At 48.2% G+C, this 20863-nt stretch overlaps 1 protein-coding gene across 1 annotated transcript; it reads right to left on the reverse strand.

Annotated features, from left to right (window-relative positions):
- Window positions 1–350: 350 nt before the first annotated feature.
- On the reverse strand, window positions 351–4664 carry LOC129645032 (stefin-C). The gene is made up of 3 exons (XM_055570391.1): window positions 4466–4664; window positions 1138–1239; window positions 351–690 (listed from the first exon to the last, which is right to left on the reverse strand). Exons 1-3 carry the CDS (start codon window positions 4538–4540, stop codon window positions 562–564), a joined length of 306 nt encoding a protein of 101 aa, XP_055426366.1. The 5' UTR covers window positions 4541–4664; the 3' UTR covers window positions 351–561.
- Window positions 4665–20863: the final 16199 nt, after the last annotated feature.

Raw genomic sequence — 20863 nt, forward strand, 5'->3', positions numbered from 1 at the left:
AATGCGTGAATGTATCTCAGTCCATCTAGAACTAAAAGCTCTAGGGTCAGATTTTCTCACCCCTTCTTACTGTACACGATGGGGTGGGGGGTTCTGAGACCTGGAGACACGACACAGAGTCACCATGACAGCCTGTGGAGCTGTGGTTAGAGCACATGTTTCCGGAATCCTGGGTGTACCACCTGCCCACTGGCACCTGGGCCACCCTCTCCCCTCCTTGGCTCCTCAGGGAAGGGGGCTCAAGCGGCAGGAGGCCCAGTGGGGGCTCCACCCAGGACACCTGTCACCTGCTGACACTTCTCTACTGTGATTATAGCTTCAGATGAAGAAAAAAACCCCAACAGAGACAATTTGTGAAAACAGAAAACACATGTTTATTTAAAGATAACACAAGCCCCCTTCGAAAGAAATTTAGTTAAAATCATGGATTGGGAGAAAAAAATGAACACAGCGAAAGCAGGGAACAGGGACACCACCCCACCCCGAGGGGCACCGCGTCTGGTTCCAGACAGGTCTGCAGAGGAGAGACCCACATGGGCGACAGACTCTGCAAAATTGGGCCTAGAAGTAGGTCAGCTCATCGTGCTTGCCTTTGTTGGTCTGGTAGCTGGTCAAGGCCACGGGCTTGTTCTCGTGTGGAAGGCTTTGAAACACTCGGATGTGCACGAAGTTGTCCTCGTCCACTTGAACCTGAAAGGAGAGTCCAGTGAGGAGCAGGTGGGGCCTCTGATCCCAAGTCCCCCTGCTCCGCTGGACTTGGCTGGACTGGCAGGAAGGCCCTGGATGCCCGGAGGCTGCGTCCCTTTGTGTCCCCAGAGACTGGGCTGAGGACATTCCCACCCTCCTCCTTCAAGTGCAAGGGACGCCCTCAGTGCCCAGCCAGCACCCCTCCCCCACACTCACTCCAGCAGAGCCCTTGGTCACCCGAGAGGCTAGGTCCTCTCCTTCAAGGCAGCCGCAGCACACATGTGCACACACACACATGCACAAACACATGCTTGCACACGCATGCTCATTTTAGACAGCCACCAAACCCCTGAAGCTGAGGGCTGCCACAGGACCCTGCTGAGCACTCCTGCCCTGGGCACCTGCGAGCTCCCACTTCAGCCAGACTCTCCCAAGAGGCTGACACCTCACCTTGATCAAGTAGTTCATCCCGGCAACTACCTGGCTCCTGAATTTCACAGCCTTGAACACCGGGAACTTCTTGTTCTCCTTCTCCTCCAGCTGGGACTTCACCTGGGGAAGGGGGGATGGGAGAGACAGGTGAGCTCACCTGTATTAGACGTCACCCCTGAACTCTCATGCCTGGGCACCGCACAGTTTCTACACCTCATCTGCCCTTCACAGCTGAGCAGACACACTCAACTGTCGACTCTGATGATAAAGGACAGAAAAATGTTCTCTGTATCATTTCTCTTTTCTTTTTCAAGGATGGGAATTTTATATTTTCACCATCAAGACAATGTGTATAAGTTCACACCCTGTTTTTCTTTTTACTTAGTTCTTTTGAAAGAGTACATACATACCATTTTTCAGTTACTCTTTTAAAAGTGAAAATTAAAATATTTTAAAGAATTAAACTAAATCGAACATTAAATATCATTTTCCAGGGACTTCCTCAGTGGTCTAGTGGGTAAGACTCAATAACAACAATGCAAGGGGCCCGAGTTCGATTCCTGGTCAGTGAACGGTATCCTACATGCTGCAAGGAAGAGCCACTTGCTGCAAGTAACTACGTGGCACAGCCAAAGTAAAATAAATAAATATTTATTAAAAATTCAATCTTCCATCTTCTGTTGTTAATGTTCAATTGCTAAGTCATGTCTGACTCTTTGTGACCCCATGGATTGTGGCACGCCAGGCTCCTCTGTTCTCCAGTCTCCCAGAGTTTGCTCAAATTCATCTCCGTTGAGTCAGTGATGCTATCTAACGATCTCATACTCTGCTGATGCCTTCTCCTCCTGCCCTCGATTTTTCCCAGCATCAGGCTCTTTTCTGATGAATCAGCTCTTCTTTGGCAGGTGGCCAATGGACTGGAGCTTCAGCTCCATCATCAGTCCTTCCAGTGAATATTCAGGGTTGATTTCCTTTAGGATTGACTGGTTTGATCTTATAGAGGTGCCTTAATTCTCTTGAAAAAAAAAAAAAGTGAAAGTGACAATGTTAGTCCCTCAGTGGTGTCGGACTCTTTGCGACCCCATGGAGCCTGCCTGGCTCCTCTGTTCATGGAATTCTCCAGGGAAGAATACTGGAATGGGTTGTCATTTCCTTTTCCAGGGTTCTCTTAAGAATCTCAGTTTCTTCTGCAGACAGTTTTAAAAGAATGCTTTTCTACTTTAAATTTTTATTTATTTTTAGTTTTTATTTTTTAAACGTGCCATAACTCTGGGTTTTCCATTGTTAACTTTTAGTTGCTTATTCTTTTTTTTTTTTTTTTTGGCTGCCTTAGGTCTTTGAGGCTGCATGCCAGCTTTCTCCAGTTTCTTTTTTTTTTCTCCAGTTTCAAAGAGTGGGGGCTTCTGTTGAGAGCACAGGCTCTAGGCATGGGGTCTTCAGTAGTCTCGGCTCCCTGGCTCTAGAGCTCGGGCTCGAGAATTGTGGCACTCAGGCTTACTTGCTTATCCCTAAGTGGTATCATCCTGGACCAAGGATGGATCCCAGGTCCCCTGCACTGGCATGTGCATTCTTCTCCCCTGGGCCACCAGGGTAGTCCTTTGCTGCCTTTTTAGATGGTCTCCCTAGGACTGAACTGAACTGGACTGAACTGAACTGAACTGGACTAGGATGCAGGGCCTTTTGGCAGAGGCTGTTTCTGATCTTTGGTGTCAGACGTTAATGATACCCTTGGATCAGTCAGGTTTTCTAGGGTCTTGGCCTTTAGGGAACTGAGCTTTGTTATGGAGGAAGGGAGAGCAGATTGCTTTGTCTTGACTTTAAGATCTAATCTGGTTTCTGAGTGCTCAGCAGCCACAGGCGCTCACTGCGCTGAAGTCCCCAGACCAGTTCTGGGTGTCAGAGGAGCTTGGTGAAGCCCAAGTGCCTGCTGCTTGGGGAGCCAAGGGCATCACCATTATGCAAGCCAGTGAGTCACCTGGCAAGGGCCTGCAGGGAGGGGCACTCTGGTGATTAGGTGGGGGAAAGGACAGGAGGATGGAGGGTCAGGTAGTGAGAAGGTGGGCCACCTGCTCTTCCATGAGGCTGCCACGGCTCTCAGGGTGCTCAGTGTGGGTGTGTCCCCCTGGGCCAGTGCCCACCCTTGTCTCAACACTCAGCTGTGCAGCCCTTCTTCACGGAGCTGTAGGGAACTGACCCTCAGACCGTTTACCCAGCCTGGGGGTGAGTGATGCCCACAGACCCTCCCGGGGGCCTGGGATGAAACCATCTCTCTGTGTGTGTCTCAGGAGTGGAAGCAGGAGAGCCCTGCTCTGTGCAAGGATGGCTGGATGTGGTGGGTACAGGTCTGTCTCTGGCCTCACTTCTCCTTATCTGTTCAGGAAAGCTTCAGTACAAAAGGCCCCCAGATGTGCCCCTGCCCCTCACAGAGCCCACCCAGCACACAGGTGGCCACCTCGCTCCCAGGGCAGTGAGGACGGTGCACTGATAGGTGACTCTCAAGGGATGGACCCCAAGTGCAGCCCCTAAGACAGAAACCCTCGTCTCCCGAGGCGGCTCACCCTCACTCAAAGCTCATGTGGCCAGCGGGGATTCTCAGGCCTGGAGGCCCAGGAAGAGGAAGGGAGGGCTGGGCTGAGTGGCCATGGAGGGGGAGAACAGGGAACACCCTCTGCCTGGCTCTCACTGGCTGTCCCCCAGATCCCTCAGTGTCTAAGGTCTCACAAGACTGACTCACCCCTTCCATGACTGCTGTCAGATGGTCCCAAAGGTAGGATCGAGGACGCGGCAGAGCACGTCCTGGGATGTAGGAGGCAGCAGTGGAGCGGGGAGAGGGGCGGCGGTGGGCAGGAAAGATAAGGGACCTACCTAGGTTTCCTCTTCTCATCAGAACTCGATACCCCACCCCAGGCCCTGAACTTGTCTCCCTTGTGAGGACGGAGGGACAGGCCCCAACCCCACATGACCCTTGGGTGCAAGAGTTTTCCTGGAAAAGGGGCTGGACCGCTGCCCAGGGTCTGATCCAGGCTCTGCCTACTTGACCCAGCTACTTTCAGTTGCTAAACGTTTCACTGGAGAGCGTTTCAAACCTACACAAAAGTGCTAAAATAACAGCCTGAGTCTCGGAGGCCTGGGCCCCTGACTCACTCTTGATGACCTCCCCCACGCTGTGCCCTTTGCTCTCCATGTGCTTTTCCCCAACTGTCACCTTGCCTCCCCTCCAACTCCTCTGCCCCTTCTCTCTTCTCAAGAGAGAATGGGATGTGCTAGGGTGCAGTGCCTCTGTCCCAGAGGTGATGACTGCTGACCACCGTGGTCCCGGGACCCCTTCTGCCCGCAGCAGCCCTACCTGGTCAGCGATGGCCTGGATCTCGGCTGTGGCATCCTGAGTATCTGAGAACCCACCATGATTTGCTGCCCACATCTCAGCAGTCGGCAGGCTGGGCGGGTGAGCTGTAGGAGCTGCTGACACTCCCAGGACGGGTGAGCTAATGGGAAACTGCCAGACTTGGAGGGATGGTCCTGTGATGCGTGGGTGGAGCCAGGAGAGGTGCCTAGGTTGAGGCACAGGGAACAGGGAGGGGAAGTCCTGGTCCCATTCAGGAACATGCTCTGACACGGCGGGGGCGGGACTTCGGTATCTTCCTCTGGGTGGCAGAGTCACAAGGCAGGGGTGGGAGCTCCCTGCAGGATGGGCGTGGTGGGGGGGGGTCAGCACTGACAGAATCTCCAGAGAGAAAGGGGTCCACTCGGGTGGGAGGATGACGGGGATCACCAATCCTTCGGGGTCCACAGGAGTCTGGAGACACGGGAACAGCAGACCTGAGAGCTGCCAAGGGTGGAGAGGAGAAGCCCCCGCCAGCTCAGAACCTGGAGGAGCTGGAGGAGAGCCACAGGGGCCACCTGGGCCTCAGTGTGACCTGCCTGTGCCCCCTGGAGCCCCTCATCCCCCAGCCAGGCCCAGCGCCCCACCCGTTCTGGCCTGTCCTATGGGCTGCTGTGCCCATCATGGACGTGTGACTGGAGACACAGGAAGGGCTGACGTGAGCAGACAGAAGAGCCACAGAGGATTCAGGGGCAGGGAGGCAATGACTGCAGGGCCTCAGATGGCATGGGGGTCAGACGGATGCTGTTACTTACTAGGACTTGGTTCTGATGGGTGTGGGATAGGATTTAGAGTGGGTTCAGCTATTCCCCAGGCTGGGGCGGGGGCACCTTCTGGGGTCCAAGCCTGGGCTCTTGTGTAACCCTGGGGAACCAATTATCTGAGGACACACATGCAGTGAGACACAAGGCCGAGGCCTTGGTGGGGAAGGGGGGCCGGGAGGCGGGCAGCAGAGTCAGGGGAACCCAGGAGAACCACTCCACCCTGTGGTCAGCCCAGTCTCGGGTTGGGTATCGGTGGGCTTAGCTTTCCAGGTCGTCCTTGGTCAGTCATCTTTCTTGTGCCCAGGTGTGCTCTGAGGCCCTTCCTGGTGGTGCACACATCTCTCAGGCAAGATGGTTTCCAGCGGGAGAGTTTCTGGGAGGTTGGCAGGACATAGTATAGGCTGGCCTCACCCACCTCCTTCTGGCCCCGCAGAAGTCTCCAGTCAGATTTTGGCAGTAGCTTCTCAGTAACATACATCTTACAGGGAACTCCTATTTTGAGACAACTCAGGCAAGTGCTTATTATTGTGTTTTTACCAGCGGGGTGTGGCGGGGGTGGGGGAAGGTTTCAGGCAATGGTTCTCTAAAAATTCCATCCCCTCCTCCTGCCCTGAGACACTTCAGACTCGAGATAATTCTTGTGTAATCAGAGTGGAAATCAGATTGATTATATTCTTTGCAGCCAAAGATGGAGAAGCCCTATACAGTCAGCAAAAACAATTCCGGGAGCTGACTGTGACTCAGATCATGAACTCCTTATTGCAAAATTCAGACTTAAATTGAAGAAAGGAGGGACACCTCTAAAGCATTCTGGTATGACCTAAATCAAATCCCTTATGATTATACAGTAGAAGTGACAAATAGATTCAAGGGATTATATCTGAACTGTTCAACTTCAGCTTCTTCAGCATTGCTGGTTGGGGCATAGACTTGGATTACTGTGATATTGAATGGTTTGCCTTGGAAACGAACAGAGATCATTCTGTCATTTTTGAGACTGCATCCAAGTACTGCATTTAGGACTCTTTTGTTGACCATGATGGCTACTCCATTTCTTTTGAGGGATTCCTGCCCACAATAGTAGATATAATGGTCATCTGAGTTAAATTCACCCATTCCAGTCCATTTGAGTCTGCTGATTCCTAGAATGTCAAAATTCACTCTTGCCATCTCTTGTTTGACCACTTACAATTTGCCTTGATTCATGGTCCTGACATTCCAGGTTCCTATGCAATATTGCTCTTTACAGCATCGGACCTTGCTTCTATCCCCAGTCACATCCACAGCTGTGTATTGGTTTTGCTTTGGCTCCATCCCTTCATTCTTTCTGGAATTATTTCTCCACTGATCTCCAGTAGCATATTGGGCACCTACTGACCTGGGGAGTTCCTCTTTCAGTATCCTATCATTTTGCCTTTTCATACTGTTCATGGGGTTCTCAAGGCAAGAATACTGAAGTGGTTTGCCATTCCCTTCTCCAGTGGACCACATTCTGTCAGATGACTCCACCATGACCCACCCATCTTGGGTTGCCCCACGGGCATGGCTTAGTTTCATTGAGTTAGGCAAGACTGTGGTCCTAGTGTGATTAGATTGACTAGTTTTCTGTGAGTATGGTTTCAGTGTGTCTGCCCTCTGATGCCCTCTTGCAACACCTACCATCTTCTTGGGTTTCTCTTACCTTGGGCGTGGGGTATCTCTTCACGGCTGCTCCAGCAAAGTGCAGCCACTGCTCCTTACCTTGGATGAGGGGTATCTCCTCAGAATGCAAAAGTAGGAAGTCAAGAAACACCTGGAGTAACAGGCAAATTTGGCCTTGGAATATGGAATGGAGCAGGGCAAAGACTAATAGAGTTTTGCCAAGAAAATGCACTGGTCATAGCAAGCACCCTCTTCCAACAACACAAGAGAAGACTCTACACATGGACATCACCAGATGGTCAACACCGAAATCAGATTGATTATATTCTTTGCAGCCAAAGATGGAGAAGCTCTATACAGTCAACAAAAACAAGACTGGGAGCTGACTGTGGCTCAGATCATGAACTCCTTATTGCCAAATTCAGACTGAAATTGAAGAAAGTAGGGAAAACCACTAGACCATTCAGGTATGACCTAAATCAAATCCCTTATGATTATACAGTGGAAGTGAGAAATAGATTTAAGGGCCTAGATCTGATAGATAGAGTGCCTGATGAACTATGGAATGAGGTTCGTGACACTGTACAGGAGACAGGGATCAAGACCATCCCCATGGAAAAGAAATGCAAAAAAGCAAAATGGCTGTCTGGGGAGGCCTTACAAATAGCTGTGAAAAGAAGAGAAGCCAAAATCAAAGGAGAAAAGGAAAGATATAAGTATCTGAATGCAGAGTTCCAAAGAATAGCAAGAAGAGATAAGAAAGCCTTCCTCAGCGATCAATGCAAAGAAATAGAGGAAAACAACAGAATGGGAAAGACTAGAGATCTCTTCAAGAAAATTAGAGATACCAAGGGAACATTTCATGCAAAGATGGGCTCGATAAAGGACAGAAATGGTATGGACCTAACAGAAGCAGAAGATATTAAGAAGAGGTGGCAAGAATACACAGAAGAACTGTACAAAAAAGATCTTCACGACCCAGATAATCATGATGGTGTGATCATTGACCTAGAGCCAGACATCCTGGAATGTGAAGTCAAGTGGGCCTTAGAAAGCATCACTATGAACAAAGCTAGTGGAGGTGATGGAATTCCAGTTGAGCTATTTCAAATCCTGAAAGATGATGCTGTGAAAGTGCTGCACTCAATACGCCAGCACATTTGGAAAACTCAGCAGTGGCCACAGGACTGGAAAAGGTCAGTTTTCATTCCAATCCCAAAGAAAGACAATGCCAAAGAATGCTCAAACCACCGCACAATTGCACTCATCTCACATGCTAGTAAAGTAATGCTCAAAATTCTCCAAGCCAGGCTTCAGCAATATGTGAACCATGAATTTCCTGATGTTCAATCTGGTTTTAGAAAAGGCAGAGTCACCAGAGATCAAATTGCCAACATCCGCTGGATCTTTGAAAAAGCAAGAGAGTTCCAGAAAAACATCTGTTTCTGCTTTATTGACTATGCCAAAGCCTTTGACTGTGTGGATCACAATAAACTGTAGAAAATTCTGAAAGAGATGGGAATACCAGACCACCTGACCTGCCTCTTGAGAAATCTGTATGCAGGCAGGAAGCAACAGTTAGAACTGGACATGGAACAACAGACTGATTCCAAATAGGAAAAGGAGTACGTCAAGGCTGTCTATTGTCACCCTGCTTATTTAACTTATATGCAGAGTATATCATGAGAAATGCTGGACTGGAAGAAGCACAAGCTGGAATCAAGATTGCCGGGAGAAATATCAATAACCTCAGATATGCAGATGACACCACCCTTATGGCAGAAAGTGAAGAGGAACTCAAAAGCCTCTTGATGAAAGTGAAAGTGGAGAGTGAAAAAGTTGGCTTAAAGCTCAACATTCAGAAAACGAAGATCATGGCATCCGGTCCCATCTCTTCATGGGAAATAGATGGGGAAACAGTGGAAACAGCGTCAGACTTTATTTTTGGGGGCTCCAAAATCACTGCAGATGGTGATTGCAGCCATGAAATTAAAAGATGCTTATTCCTTGGAAGGAAAGTTATGACCAACCTAGATAGCATGTTCAAAAGCAGAGACATTACTTTGCCAACAAAGGTCCGTCTAGTCAAGGTTATGGATTTTCCAGTGGTCATGTATGGATGTGAGAGTTGGACTGTGAAGAAGGCTGAGCACCGAAGAATTGATGCTTTTGAACTGTGGTATTGGAGAAGACTCTTGAGAGTCCCTTGGACTGCAAGGAGATCCAACCAGTCCATTCTGAAGGAGATCAGCCCTGGGTGTTCCTTGGAAGGAATGATGCTAAGGCTGAAACTCCAGTACTTCGGCCACCTCATGCGAAGAGTTGACTCATTGGAAAAGACTCTGATGCTGGGAGGGATTGGGGGCAGGAGGAGAAGGGGACGACAGAGGATGAGATGGCTGGATGGCATCACTGACTCGATGCACGTGAGTCTGAGTGAAGTCCGGGAGTTGGTGATGGACAGGGAGGCCTGGCGTGCTGCAATTCATGGGGTCGCAAAGAGTCAGACACGACTGAGCGACTAAACTGAACTGAACTGAACTGATGAAGACCTAGAAGACCTCCCAAAACTAACACCTAAAACAGATGTTTTATTCATCTTTAGGGCTTGGAATGCAGAAGTGGAAAGTGAAGAGATAACCTGGAGCAACAGGCAAGTTTGACCTTGGGGGAAAAAATAAGGCATGGCAAAGTCTAACTGAATTCTGCCGAGAGAATGTAATGATCATAGCAAATACCCGTTTTCAACAGCACAAGAGATGACTTTCCACATGGACATCACCAAGTGGTCAATACCAAAATCAAGTTGATTACATTCTTTGTAGCCCAAGATGGAGAACCTATACACAGTCAGCAAAAACAAGACCTGAAACTGTCTGTGGCTCAGACCAGCAGCTTCTCATAGCAAATTCATGCTTATACTAAGGGGAATGAAAGATTGTTGCTGAACCATGAAAGACGCCAGGATTCTTGGCCTCCGGAGGAGAAGAATTCAATCCGGGGCCAGAGACGAGGCTTGGTTGCTCAGAGCTTTTGTGTAATAAAGTTTTATTAAAGTATAAAAGGGATAGAGAAAGCTTCTGAAATAGACATCAGAAGGGGGCAGAAAGAGTGCCCCCCTGCTAGTCTTTAGCTGGATGTTATATAGTTACTGAAAGTGAAAGTGAAGTCTCTCAGTCGTGTCCGATTCTTTGCAACCCCATGGACTGTAGCCTATCAGGCTCCTCCGTCCATAGGATTTTCCAGGCAAGAGTGCTGGAGTGGATTGCCATTTACTTCTCCAGGGGATCTTCCTGACCCAGGAATCGAACCCGAGTCTCCCGCATGCAGGCAGATGCTTTACCGTCTGAGCCACCTAGCAGTCTGTTTATAAAAGAAAGAAATGTCTCAAAACTCAGAGAATGGCACCAGGCCCCTCATCCACAAGATGCATTTTCAGATAATGCTGGCACTAAGTGAGTCATCTCAGGCCATAAAATGATTGACTGGAATCTTTAAGAAAGGCAGATTACTATACAAATAGTTTCGTTTACATAGATTAGGAGAACAATGTATGAGGATAACATACTGGTTTGTCAAGTCAGTTCTGAGCCTAAATTTGAGCTCTCAGGCAGAACTGACTTGAAGACAGAGTCTAGGGTAAATGTATAGTACATTAGCATAGTTTAAGACAAACATTTCCATAAGCAAATGTGTTGGTTAGCTCAAGATTTGAGAAAAGTTAAGTTCAGGTGGAACCAGGTGTCGTTATGGCAACACAGTGTTTTAAGAGAAACCTCTTTTTAAATTTGTGTAGAGAAGGGGAAAAAATATAACGCTAGTTTGTTTCCTCCTGCCGCTTAAGAGAGAGGAGAAAAAATGTCTGACACTTGCAGCCTGTTTCCTCCGTTTGGAGACCCCTGGCCTTCTTGCCTGTTACTCTCTCAGAAATAAGTGGGGGGTGGGGAATAAGGGCCAAGTGGGGAAAACCTCTAGGCCAGCCAGGTATGACTAAATCGAACTCCCTATGAATATGCAGTGGAAGTGACAAATAGACTCACAGGATTAGATCTAGTGAAGATTGTGGCTGAAGAACTATGTACAGAGGTCCATAGTATTGTACAGGAGGAAGCGAACAAAACCATCCCAGAGAAAAAGAAATGTGTTAGGTAGTTTGAATAGGAAACAGGAGTCCAAAATGGTGGTGGCTAAAAGACAAGGAAGGGAAAAGCCCACACAATAGGTCAAAGGAAGGTCCGAGGACGGGAGTGAGGACCTCAGGTAGAACAAACAGCACTCCTGGCTAGCCCAATTTACATAGGGCAGGCCCAGGGAGGTGAGGAAAAACATATAAAAAGAGGAGCCAAAGGGCCAGGTCTGTCTTTTCTTCCCACGGGAACACTCTCTGTTTTTATGTCTCTCTCTCTCTCTTCGTGTCTTTGGGTTGGCATGCCCTCAACCCCTTGAGGATGTATTTTCTTGCTATTTTCTAAATAAAACTGAGCTGTAACACAGAGCTGTAACACTGATCTGTCTAAGAGCTATAACAAGGTCTGTTTGAGACCCGAGAGCTATAACACTATCTATCCAAGAGCTGTGACGTGCCGGGGGTTTTAATGTCCCTCGCTTCAAATTTTTGTTGAGACAAGACAGAACCGAGGAGACTACATTTGCCTGACATCTATGGTGCCGTGACTCGGATTTAACCTGGCTGAAACAACCTCGGCGCGGCCCCCACAAGGAGGGGGCCAAGCACAACAGGAGCCCAACTCTGTGAAGCTCCCACAGTAGAAGCAGAACACCAAGAAAACCCAGCGCAGGGGAAGTGACAAGAAGCCCAATGTGTTAGAAACCGGGACAGCGAAAAACGAACACAGCAGAAAGCTCACGCGGCTCAGTCTCAGATTCCAGAAGACCTCCGGTTAAGACAGGAGGTCCTTGCTCCCATGACTGGAGGGACATATGCCTAACGAAATCTTAATTCCTTTACAATCTTTTGTTTCTTGTTTCCTCAAACCCCCCAGGAACAGACGGGCAGCAGTGGGTGCGACTGAGGGACTCTGGAGAGGCTACTCCTCAGTGTGTCCCGAAGGCTCCACTATCTGCTGAGCCCCAGTAGCTGTTACGCAAGCCAGTGGGGGTTCTTCTGTCCTTAATCTTCTTTGTGCCAAAGATCAAGACAATGAAAACTGTGAGCACAGGTCAGGTATTTAGCAGATTTTCATGGCAGGCTGTGAAGGGGATTCCTTGGCACGTTTTTCCTACTGCTCTTTCCTCCTGTCCTTCAGCTGTCTCTCCTGGGCCTCGAGCCTGACCAAAACCCATGAAGCTCAGGCTCTGATGTCTCATTGCAAAAATTCAGTGAGAGACAAAGTGATAGGTAAGAGGTGGATTTGTTAGGATTCAGAGAGAAACACACTCTGCAGGGTATGGGCATTTGCAGAGGGCAAGGGCTCAGGCCATAGAATGAAGCCTGGCTAGGTTTTGTGAGCAGGGTGAATTCATATGCTAATGAGTTGGGAGGATCATCCCAACCATTGGGGAACCACCCACTCCTCTGTCTTTTGACAGTGCCTTGGAGCTGTCCTGCCATCTCTGGGTGCATCTTTTGGCTTACAGATTGGGGATTAAGGTTTACTTGAATTTGACTTGTCATCTTGGACCCAACTGATTTTATTTGGTTTATGTTATTCTGTGTGCCTGGTGGGCTGCCGTCTATGGGGTGCACAGAGTCGGACATGACTGAAGTGACTTAGCAGCAGCAGCAACATGCTGTGCTATGTCATTCTTTCAAAGGTTGTGCCCTGCCCCCTTCCCTCCTGTTTCATGCTCCTTTCCTGAGCCCCATCCAGGCCCATAATATTTCCTCTACAATCTTCTGGAGGGACAACCAGAATATAGCTGGCCCTTGGGAGGCAAATACTGCATAATATCCAATCCCTCTGGATATTCAGGCCTTCATCTTCCATGTTTCCTACAACATGTGCAACATCAGCATCTCTCAGTGGACCCGCTAGGACGGGCGACAGGCACACAGTGCCTGCTGGAAGTCCATTGGTTGGCATCACTTCAAAGACGACTGGGCTTCCAGGGATAATGTTTGCCACTTTGGGAGTTAGCCCCACAAGCTGTTTGGGCCCAAACCCTTACCACCCTTCTCCTAAAGTTACAAACATACTCCTGGATCAAATCTCCACTCCACTGTTATGGAACATCTGGTCTGTTGCCTCTTAACAAATTTGTTCTTAAGCCAATTACTAACTCCTACAATCAAGACCCTGCCCCTTTGTAGACTCCACCCAGTCTTTTATTAAAATACCTTAATGCCCCTAACAGGGCCAGCTAACCGACTCCTTTGTCACTACTTCTAAAGTGGGTCTATGACAACAAAATGCTTACCATCGGAGATACCCTAACCTGCTCTTATGGAGGATAGGGGAAGAAATCAATGACTTAAATCCCTTAGAGTAGTAAGAGGATAAGGCTTATAACTATTACAGTGTTTCCCAGTCTCAAGGCACAGGCTTGGATTGCTTTACATCAGGGTATCTATTCCCATCGGCAGCGAACAAACTGGCATTGAGTTAAAATTACAACCCCTTAATCCTACCTAGCACTGGTCATGCTGGAGACCTTGGGGATGCCCAGCTTCAGTCCGGGGTTCCCAGGAGGTCAACCTGCTTTGACCTGACTAGGGATCTGGTCCTTGAAAAGTTGTCACGCTTCAACCTATTTGGGGATCCGCCAGTCCAGGGGTCCCAGGAGGTCGTCACGCCTCAATCTGCCCAGGGACCCAATTCTCGGGAGGCCGACCTGCTTTGACCTGCCTAGGGATTTGATCTTCAGGAGGCTGTCACACCTCAGCCTGCCTGGGGATCTGCACCCTGACCCGGGGATGCCTGGTTCTCAGGTTGCAACAGTACTGGGTAGGATAAGCTTCAGAAAGACTCACCCCTAAGGAAGTCCACCCATGGAAACTGAAGGAGGCCTATTAGTTTTTTCTTTTTCTTTTTCTCCCTGTCATGACTGTCTTTCAGATGGGAAATAACCAATCCACTTCCCAGCAGACGCCCTTGAGATGCATCCTTGATAACTGAAAGTTGTTCGATCCTCTAACTCTAAGGAGAAGTCGCTTAAAATTCTTTTGTGCCACTGCATGGCCACAGTATCCACTGGGGGACCAAGAACACTAGCCTGAGGATAAGAATTTAAATTACAATACCATCCTGCAACTAGAAGTATTCTGCAAAAGACAAGGGAAATTGACAGAGATCCCCTATGTCCAAATTTTCTTCCAACTAAGAGATATGAAGGAACTCTGTCTTAAGCATGGGATTGTTATATGCCCTAAAAGTGAGCCTGCTAGACAAATGGTGTTAGGCACAGGCAACCAAGAGAAGGAAACCCCCATGAGGGCTCACCTCCCATGCCCCCAAAGAGACTGGAGCCTCCCACAGCTCCTGAGTTGCCTAGTGCTCCTTCCTCGTACCCAAACGTGCCCCCATATCTGGGAGCACCCCCTCCACAAAAGCCAGCTTGAGTATGTCCCTTAGTTGAAACTGGAAGAGAATTCGGACCAATCCGGGTCCATAAGCCCTTCTCCCTCTTAGAACTAAGACAGATCAAACAAGACGTGGAAAGCTATACAAATGACCCAGGCAAATATATAGATGCATTCCAACATATTACTTTGGCCTTTGGCTTGACATGAAAGGACATTATGGTCATATTTAGTCAAACTTTATCTGACCCTGAGCATACTAGGGTCTTAAAGGAAGCCCAAAGGTATGCAATGGGCCTTCACATGTCAAGTGACAAATACCCAGCAGGGAAAACTGCAGTCCCCTCCTCCGATCCTAACTGGAATTATAATTACCCTGAACACATCTGGGAAAGGGATTATTTTCTAATCTGTGTGAAGGCAGGACTGAAAGCAGCCCAGCAAAAGGTAATCAATTATGCCCAGGTCTCAGCAATAACTCAGGATCCCGATGAGAACTCCATTGCCTTTCTGAAAAGGCTAAAAGAGGCCCTCCAAAAGTTTACCAATCTGGACTTAGACTCTTACGTGGGACAGGTGATTTTAAAGGACAAATTCCTGTCCCAATGTGCATCAGATATCAGAATTAAGTTACAACAGCCACAGCAGCAGGACCCTGCTTCCTCTAGATGAGATGGTCCAGACAGCCACCAGTACCTTTTATAACAGAGAACAGGAGAAGGAGGCCAAGGCTCAGGAGTGGGAGAGAAGGAGAGACCAGGCATGCCCAGATGCTGGCCGCCCTCCAGGGAAGCCCTGTGGCAAACCCCAAGTCCTTGAAGGATAAGGCACAAGGCAAATGCTTAATCTGTAGACAGGCGGGGCATTGGGCCAAAGAGTGTCCAAACCATGACAAATCTCCTAAAATGGCTTGCTACAAATGCCATCAACTGGACATTGGGTGGCACTCTGCCCTCGGGACCCGAGAGCCTCAGGGTCAAGCGCCAAGCCTTCCCTCACGATGGTTCAAGAAGATTAAGCAGCCAGCCCGCCTGTCACAGGTAACCATCACGGGGCTGGAGCCAAGGGTGCAACTGGATGTGGCAGGTAGGTCTGAGAATTTCTTGGTTGACACGGGGCTGCCTAGTCTGTCCTGACCTCCTACTCAGGAGCCTTCTCCTCCCAAAACTGTACCATTTTGGGTGCTACAGGAAAAACAACTACTAAAAGATTCACCCGAGCACTTCTTTGTTGCTGGGATGGACAAATATTTTCCCACCAGTTTCTGGTGGTCTCTGAGTGTCCTACTCCCTTACTGGGAAGAGATATACTCACTAAACTGGGGACCACGCTTGTGATGGAAAGCTTTTCAGCCCCTAGAGCCCTACAGCTTCTGGTTACTACTTAAGAACCCATTACACCCTCTCCAATAGAGAGGGACCAAAAACTATGGGAGGACAAAATTAACCCCCAGGTGTGGGACCAGAGGACTCCTGGACAAGCCCACCAAGCTGAACCGGTCATCATTGTCCTCCGAGATCCCACTTGGTACAATATCCCCTCAAAAGAGAGGCTCAGGAGGGACTACAGACTTTAGTAAACAAATTCCTTGCTTGTGGACTATTGGTCCCCACAATTTGCCATATAATGCCGGGAGCCGGCATATTGCATATTGAGTGCATATTGCATATTGAGTGCAGCACTTTCCACAGCATCATCTTTCAGGATCTGGAATAGCTCAACTGGAATTCTATCACTGCCGGGAGCCAGAGTGAGGAGCTCCACCCATGACAAAGGTCATGAGGAAGGAGGCTCGGCCTACGCAAAGGTGGGATCGAGCCTCAGGAGTCCCCCTGGAAATTCTCGAGCATCTACCCCCCAAAACCAGAGTCTGCCTACTTTCTGCTTTGTGCTTTCATCTACACCTCTGACTTTACGGGGGGATGTCCCCCACTACCTCTCTCTGAAAAAAGAGTTAGCTTACAGCTCCAGTTAACAATTCCTGGGTGTGACAGTGTTTCAACCTACAAACTCCTTTGGAAATCCTCTAGCCTGCCTGAATAGGTTTTTCCGGCCACATGTGATTGCTCAGAGCCTCCCAACTGTGAGAGGCATGAGATGTTCTAAACTGTCTAAACACAGATTCCTTTGAGCAGTTAAAAGATTGATTAGAAATTGTATTGGTGAAGGGATTTTCACTTGTTGGGCCAATGTTTGCTGCTAAGTTTCCATATCCCTTACCTGCTGTGTCCCTGGCAGTGTATTGATTAATAAAATTGGTGTAAGTAGTAGCTTTAATGTTTGTAACCTGGGACCCTTGAGTTAATTCTTTTTCTTGTTATAGCCCACCACACCTTTGCTCTGTAGGAATGCAACTTTATCTAATGCTTTTGGAGGGTGGCTCCTGACCAATCACCTTTAGAGAAAAATAAGCTTTCTGAAGAAAGGGTCTTAAAATGTTAACAGGCCTCCGGGCCAGAAGATGATGCAAATCACCTAAGCTTTTGCATATGATAAGTTTGCAGGAAGAAAGCCTGGCTTGCTGCATGACTCTACCCCTTCCCCCATTATCCTCTATGCATAACTTCAGGTATAAAAACTACTTTGGAAAATAAAGTGCGGGCCTTGTTCACCGAAACTTGGTCTCCCCATGTTTTTTCTCTCACCTTCTGGCTGAATTATTCAGCCTCTTTTCTCCACTGAATTTCCTCACTGAGCTATCCTTATTTCAGCTTCTTTTCTCCACTGAATTTCCTCACTGAGCTATCCTTATTCTATTACTCTATATCCTTAATTAAAGTTTAATTAAGCAGTTGTTTCCTGATCCTCGCCGACGCCGTCCCCGCTTCGAATTCCCTGGATCCACCGGGGCTGGACCCCGGCAATATAACACCCCAGTCCTCTCAGTAAAGAAAAAGGATGGAACCTGGTGAACGGCCCAAGATCTCCGGATCATAAATGAAGCTGTTCAGTTCAGTTTAGTTCAGTCGTGTCTGACTCTTTGCGATGCCATGAACCGCAGCACGCCAGGTCTCCCTGGTCCACCACCAACTCCCAGAGTTCACTCAAACCCATGTCCATTGAGTCGGTGATGCCATCCAACCATCTCATCCTCTGTCGTTCCCTTCTCCTCCTGCCCTCAATCTTTCCCAGCATTAGGGTCTTTTCCAATGAGTCAGCTCTGCACATCAGGTGGCCAAAGGATTGGAGTTTCAGCTTCAACATCAGTCCTTCCAATGAACACCCAGGACTGATCTCCTTTAGGATGGACTGGTTGGATCTCCTTGCAGTCCAAGGGACTCTCAAGAGACTTCTCCAACACCACAGTTCAAAAACATCAGTTCTTCAATGCTCAGCTTTCTTTATAGTCCAACTCTCACATCCATACATGACCACTGGAAAAACCATAGCCTTGACTAGATGGACCTTTGTTGGCAAAGTACTGTCTCTGCTTTTGAATATGCTGTCTAAGTTGGTCATAACTTTCCTTCCAAAGAGTAAGCATCTTTTAATTTCATGGCTGTAATCACCATCTGCAGTGATTTTGGAGCCCATAAAAATAAAGTCAGCCACTGTTTCTACTGTTTCCCCATCTATTTGCCATGAAGTGATGGGACTGGATGCCATGATGTTAGTTTTCTGAATGTTGAGCTTTAAGCCAACTTTTTCACTCTCCTCTTTCACTTTCATCAAGAGCTGTAGTCCCCCTCCATCCCACCATACCCAATCCCTATGTAATCTTGGGAGAAATCCCACCCAGTGCCAAGTGGTTTACAGTCTTGGATCTCAAGGATGCATTTTTTTGCATACCACTGGCTAAAGAATTCCAATATCTTTTTGCCTTTGAGTGGGAGGCCCCAGGAGAAAAACACCAACAGATGACTTGGACAGTATTACCCCAGGGGTTCAGAGATAGCCCCCACCTATTTGGACAGGCCCTTAGCCGGGATCTCCTAGATCTGGACGTGGGACCTAATGGGAAAATATTACAATAAGTAGATGACCTACTAATCTGCTCTCCAGATGAGAAAAATGCCCAACATGCAATTCAGGTTCTAAACTTTTTGGCAGAAAGGGGATATAAAGTCTCCCATGCTAAGGCGCATATGGTTGAGACAAAGGTCACTTACCTGGGAGTTTAGATTACACATGGGTCCAGGAGGCTGTCCTCTGATCAGGTACGAGGAATCCTCCAGTTGCCCTCCCCGACGACTCAAAAACAATTGCAAGCTTTCCTGGCACTAACTTGGTATTGTAGAATCTGGATACCCAACTATGGTCTAATTGCCCAGCCCTTATATGAAAGCTTAAAAGGACAGGACGATTCAATCCCACTGATGTGGGGAACTCCTCAAAAGAAGGCAGAAAGTGTAAGAAAGACAGTGAAGTCGCTCAGTCGTGTCCAACTCTTTGTGACCCGGTAGACTGTAGCCTACCAGGCTCCTCTGTCCATGGGATTCTCCAGGCAAGAATACTGGAGTGGGTTGCCATTTCCTTCTCCAGGGGGTCTTCCCGACCCAGGGATTGAACCCAGGTCTCCCGCAATGGAGGCAGACACTTTAACCTCTGAGCCACCAGGAAAACCCTGGCGGCAGAGGCTACACTAAAACAGGCCTGAACTCAGGCACCTGCCTTGAGGTTGCCAGACCCACAAAAAACATCCCAACTTTATGTCCATGAAAGAGAGAGAATAGCCTTGGGAGTGTTAACTCAAAGGTTGGGATCTGAGCCCCAGCTTGTAGCTTACTTATCCAAGAGGCTCGACCCAACAGCCCGAGGCTGGCCTCCCTGCCTTTGAAATCTTGCAGCTATCGCAATCCTGATAGAAGATGCTTTAAAACTCTCCTTTGGGGGCAAACTAACTATTTTTACCAGCTACCAAGTAAAACAACTCCTAGATGGGAAAGGCCATTTAGGGATGTCTGATCAAAAAAATCCTCAGATATCAATTAGTGCTGATGGAAAATCCAGGCCTCAATATATATCCCCTTGTGAGGTTCTTAATCCAGCCACCCTCCTGCCTACCCCTGAGGGCTCTCTTCCCTTTCACTCTTGCCTATAAACCTTGGACCACTGGACAAAACCCCGAGAGGGATTGTCGGAAGATCCTCTGACCAGTCCCGAGGAAATCTGGTACACTGATGGAAGCAGCTTTGTCTTGGATGGAAAAAGAAGAACCTGGTATGCAGTAGTCTCCAATTTTGAGACCAGAGGCTAAGCCTCTGCCACCAGGTACTTCAGCCCAATTAGCTGAGCTCATAGCCCTGACTCAAGCTTTAGAGCTGGAAAAAGGAAAAAGAATAACCATTTAAACTCACTCCAAGTATGCCTTTCTGGTGTTACATGCACATGTGGCTATTTGGAAAGAAAGGGGCCACTTGACCACTCGAGGGTCCCCAATCAAATATGGTGATCAGATTCTTTGACTCTTGGAGGCAGTGCATCTGCCCACTGAGGTTTCAGTCTCCCACTGTAAAGGACACCAAAAAGGGAGCACAGAAGTGGCACGAGGGAACCAAGCAGCTGATCAGGCACCCAAGAGAGCAGCAGTACAGAACAATGACCTAATAGGGGTTGCCACCTTAGTTCCACAGACTAATTTGCCAGAAACTCCTTCATATACTGAAGGTGAGACTCTTAAAGTTAAGAGTGAGGGCTTTCAAGAAGATCATATGGGGTGGTTGCAAAAGGAGGGAATCCTTTTTCTGCCTGGAAACTTCCAATGGAAGTTGGTTAACTCCTTACATGCCACCACTCATTTAGGGGGAAAGGCCCTCCAAAGATTACTAGAAAGGTCCTTCAGAAGAATAGGCCTCCAAATGACTATAAGACAAGTGGTCTCCACTTGTCCCACTTGCCAATTAAACAACCCCAAGGAGCTCAAAGACCCCAGCTGGCCCAGCCTGTCCAACAACGTGGGACATACCCAGGAGAGGACTGGCAGGTGGACTTCACCCAGATGCCAATTTCTCAAGGGTATAAATACCTATTAGTCATGATAGATACATTCACAGGATGGATTGAAGGCTTTCCCACTCAGACTGAGAAGGCTGAAGAGGTGGTAAAAACACAGCTTCATGAAATCATTCTGAGGTTTGGTCTGCCCAGGTCATTACAAACTGACAATGGGACATCATTTACTTCTAAGGTCACCCAAGGGGTCTCGAAAGCATTGGGCATTACTTATTATCTCCATTGTGCCTGGAGGCCTCAATCTTCAGGAAAAGTAGAAAGTGCCAACCAATTCTTATGATCAGCGATAAAAAAGATAACCCAGGAGACCTCCCTGGGATGGAAGGAGGTTTTACCAATAGCTCTCCTCTGCACCCGTATTTCCCCTAAGGAACAGGTTGGTCTTGGTCCTTATGAGATGCTATATGGGAGACCTTTTGTTTATGTCAATGACCTCTTCCTAGATCCAGAGGCTCAGACCCTCCAATCTTATACCATGGCCATTGGGCAATTCCAACAGAATATACGCTTGTGGGGTATGAACTA

This window comes from Bubalus kerabau, chromosome 2, assembly GCF_029407905.1.
Source record: "Bubalus kerabau isolate K-KA32 ecotype Philippines breed swamp buffalo chromosome 2, PCC_UOA_SB_1v2, whole genome shotgun sequence".
In the NCBI taxonomy this organism is placed as follows: Eukaryota; Metazoa; Chordata; class Mammalia; order Artiodactyla; family Bovidae; genus Bubalus; species Bubalus kerabau.

Coding starts and splice junctions, on each gene's coding strand:
- LOC129645032 (XM_055570391.1), bottom strand. CDS start 4,540: ATGTGGGCAGCAAATCATGGTGGGTTCTCAGATACTCAGGATGCCACA. Junction 1,240..4,465: donor TCCAGGCCATCGCTGACCAG/GTAGGGCTGCTG, acceptor CCCCTTCCCCAG/GTGAAGTCCCAGCTGGAGGA. Junction 691..1,137: donor GGATGAACTACTTGATCAAG/GTGAGGTGTCAG, acceptor CTCTCCTTTCAG/GTTCAAGTGGACGAGGACAA.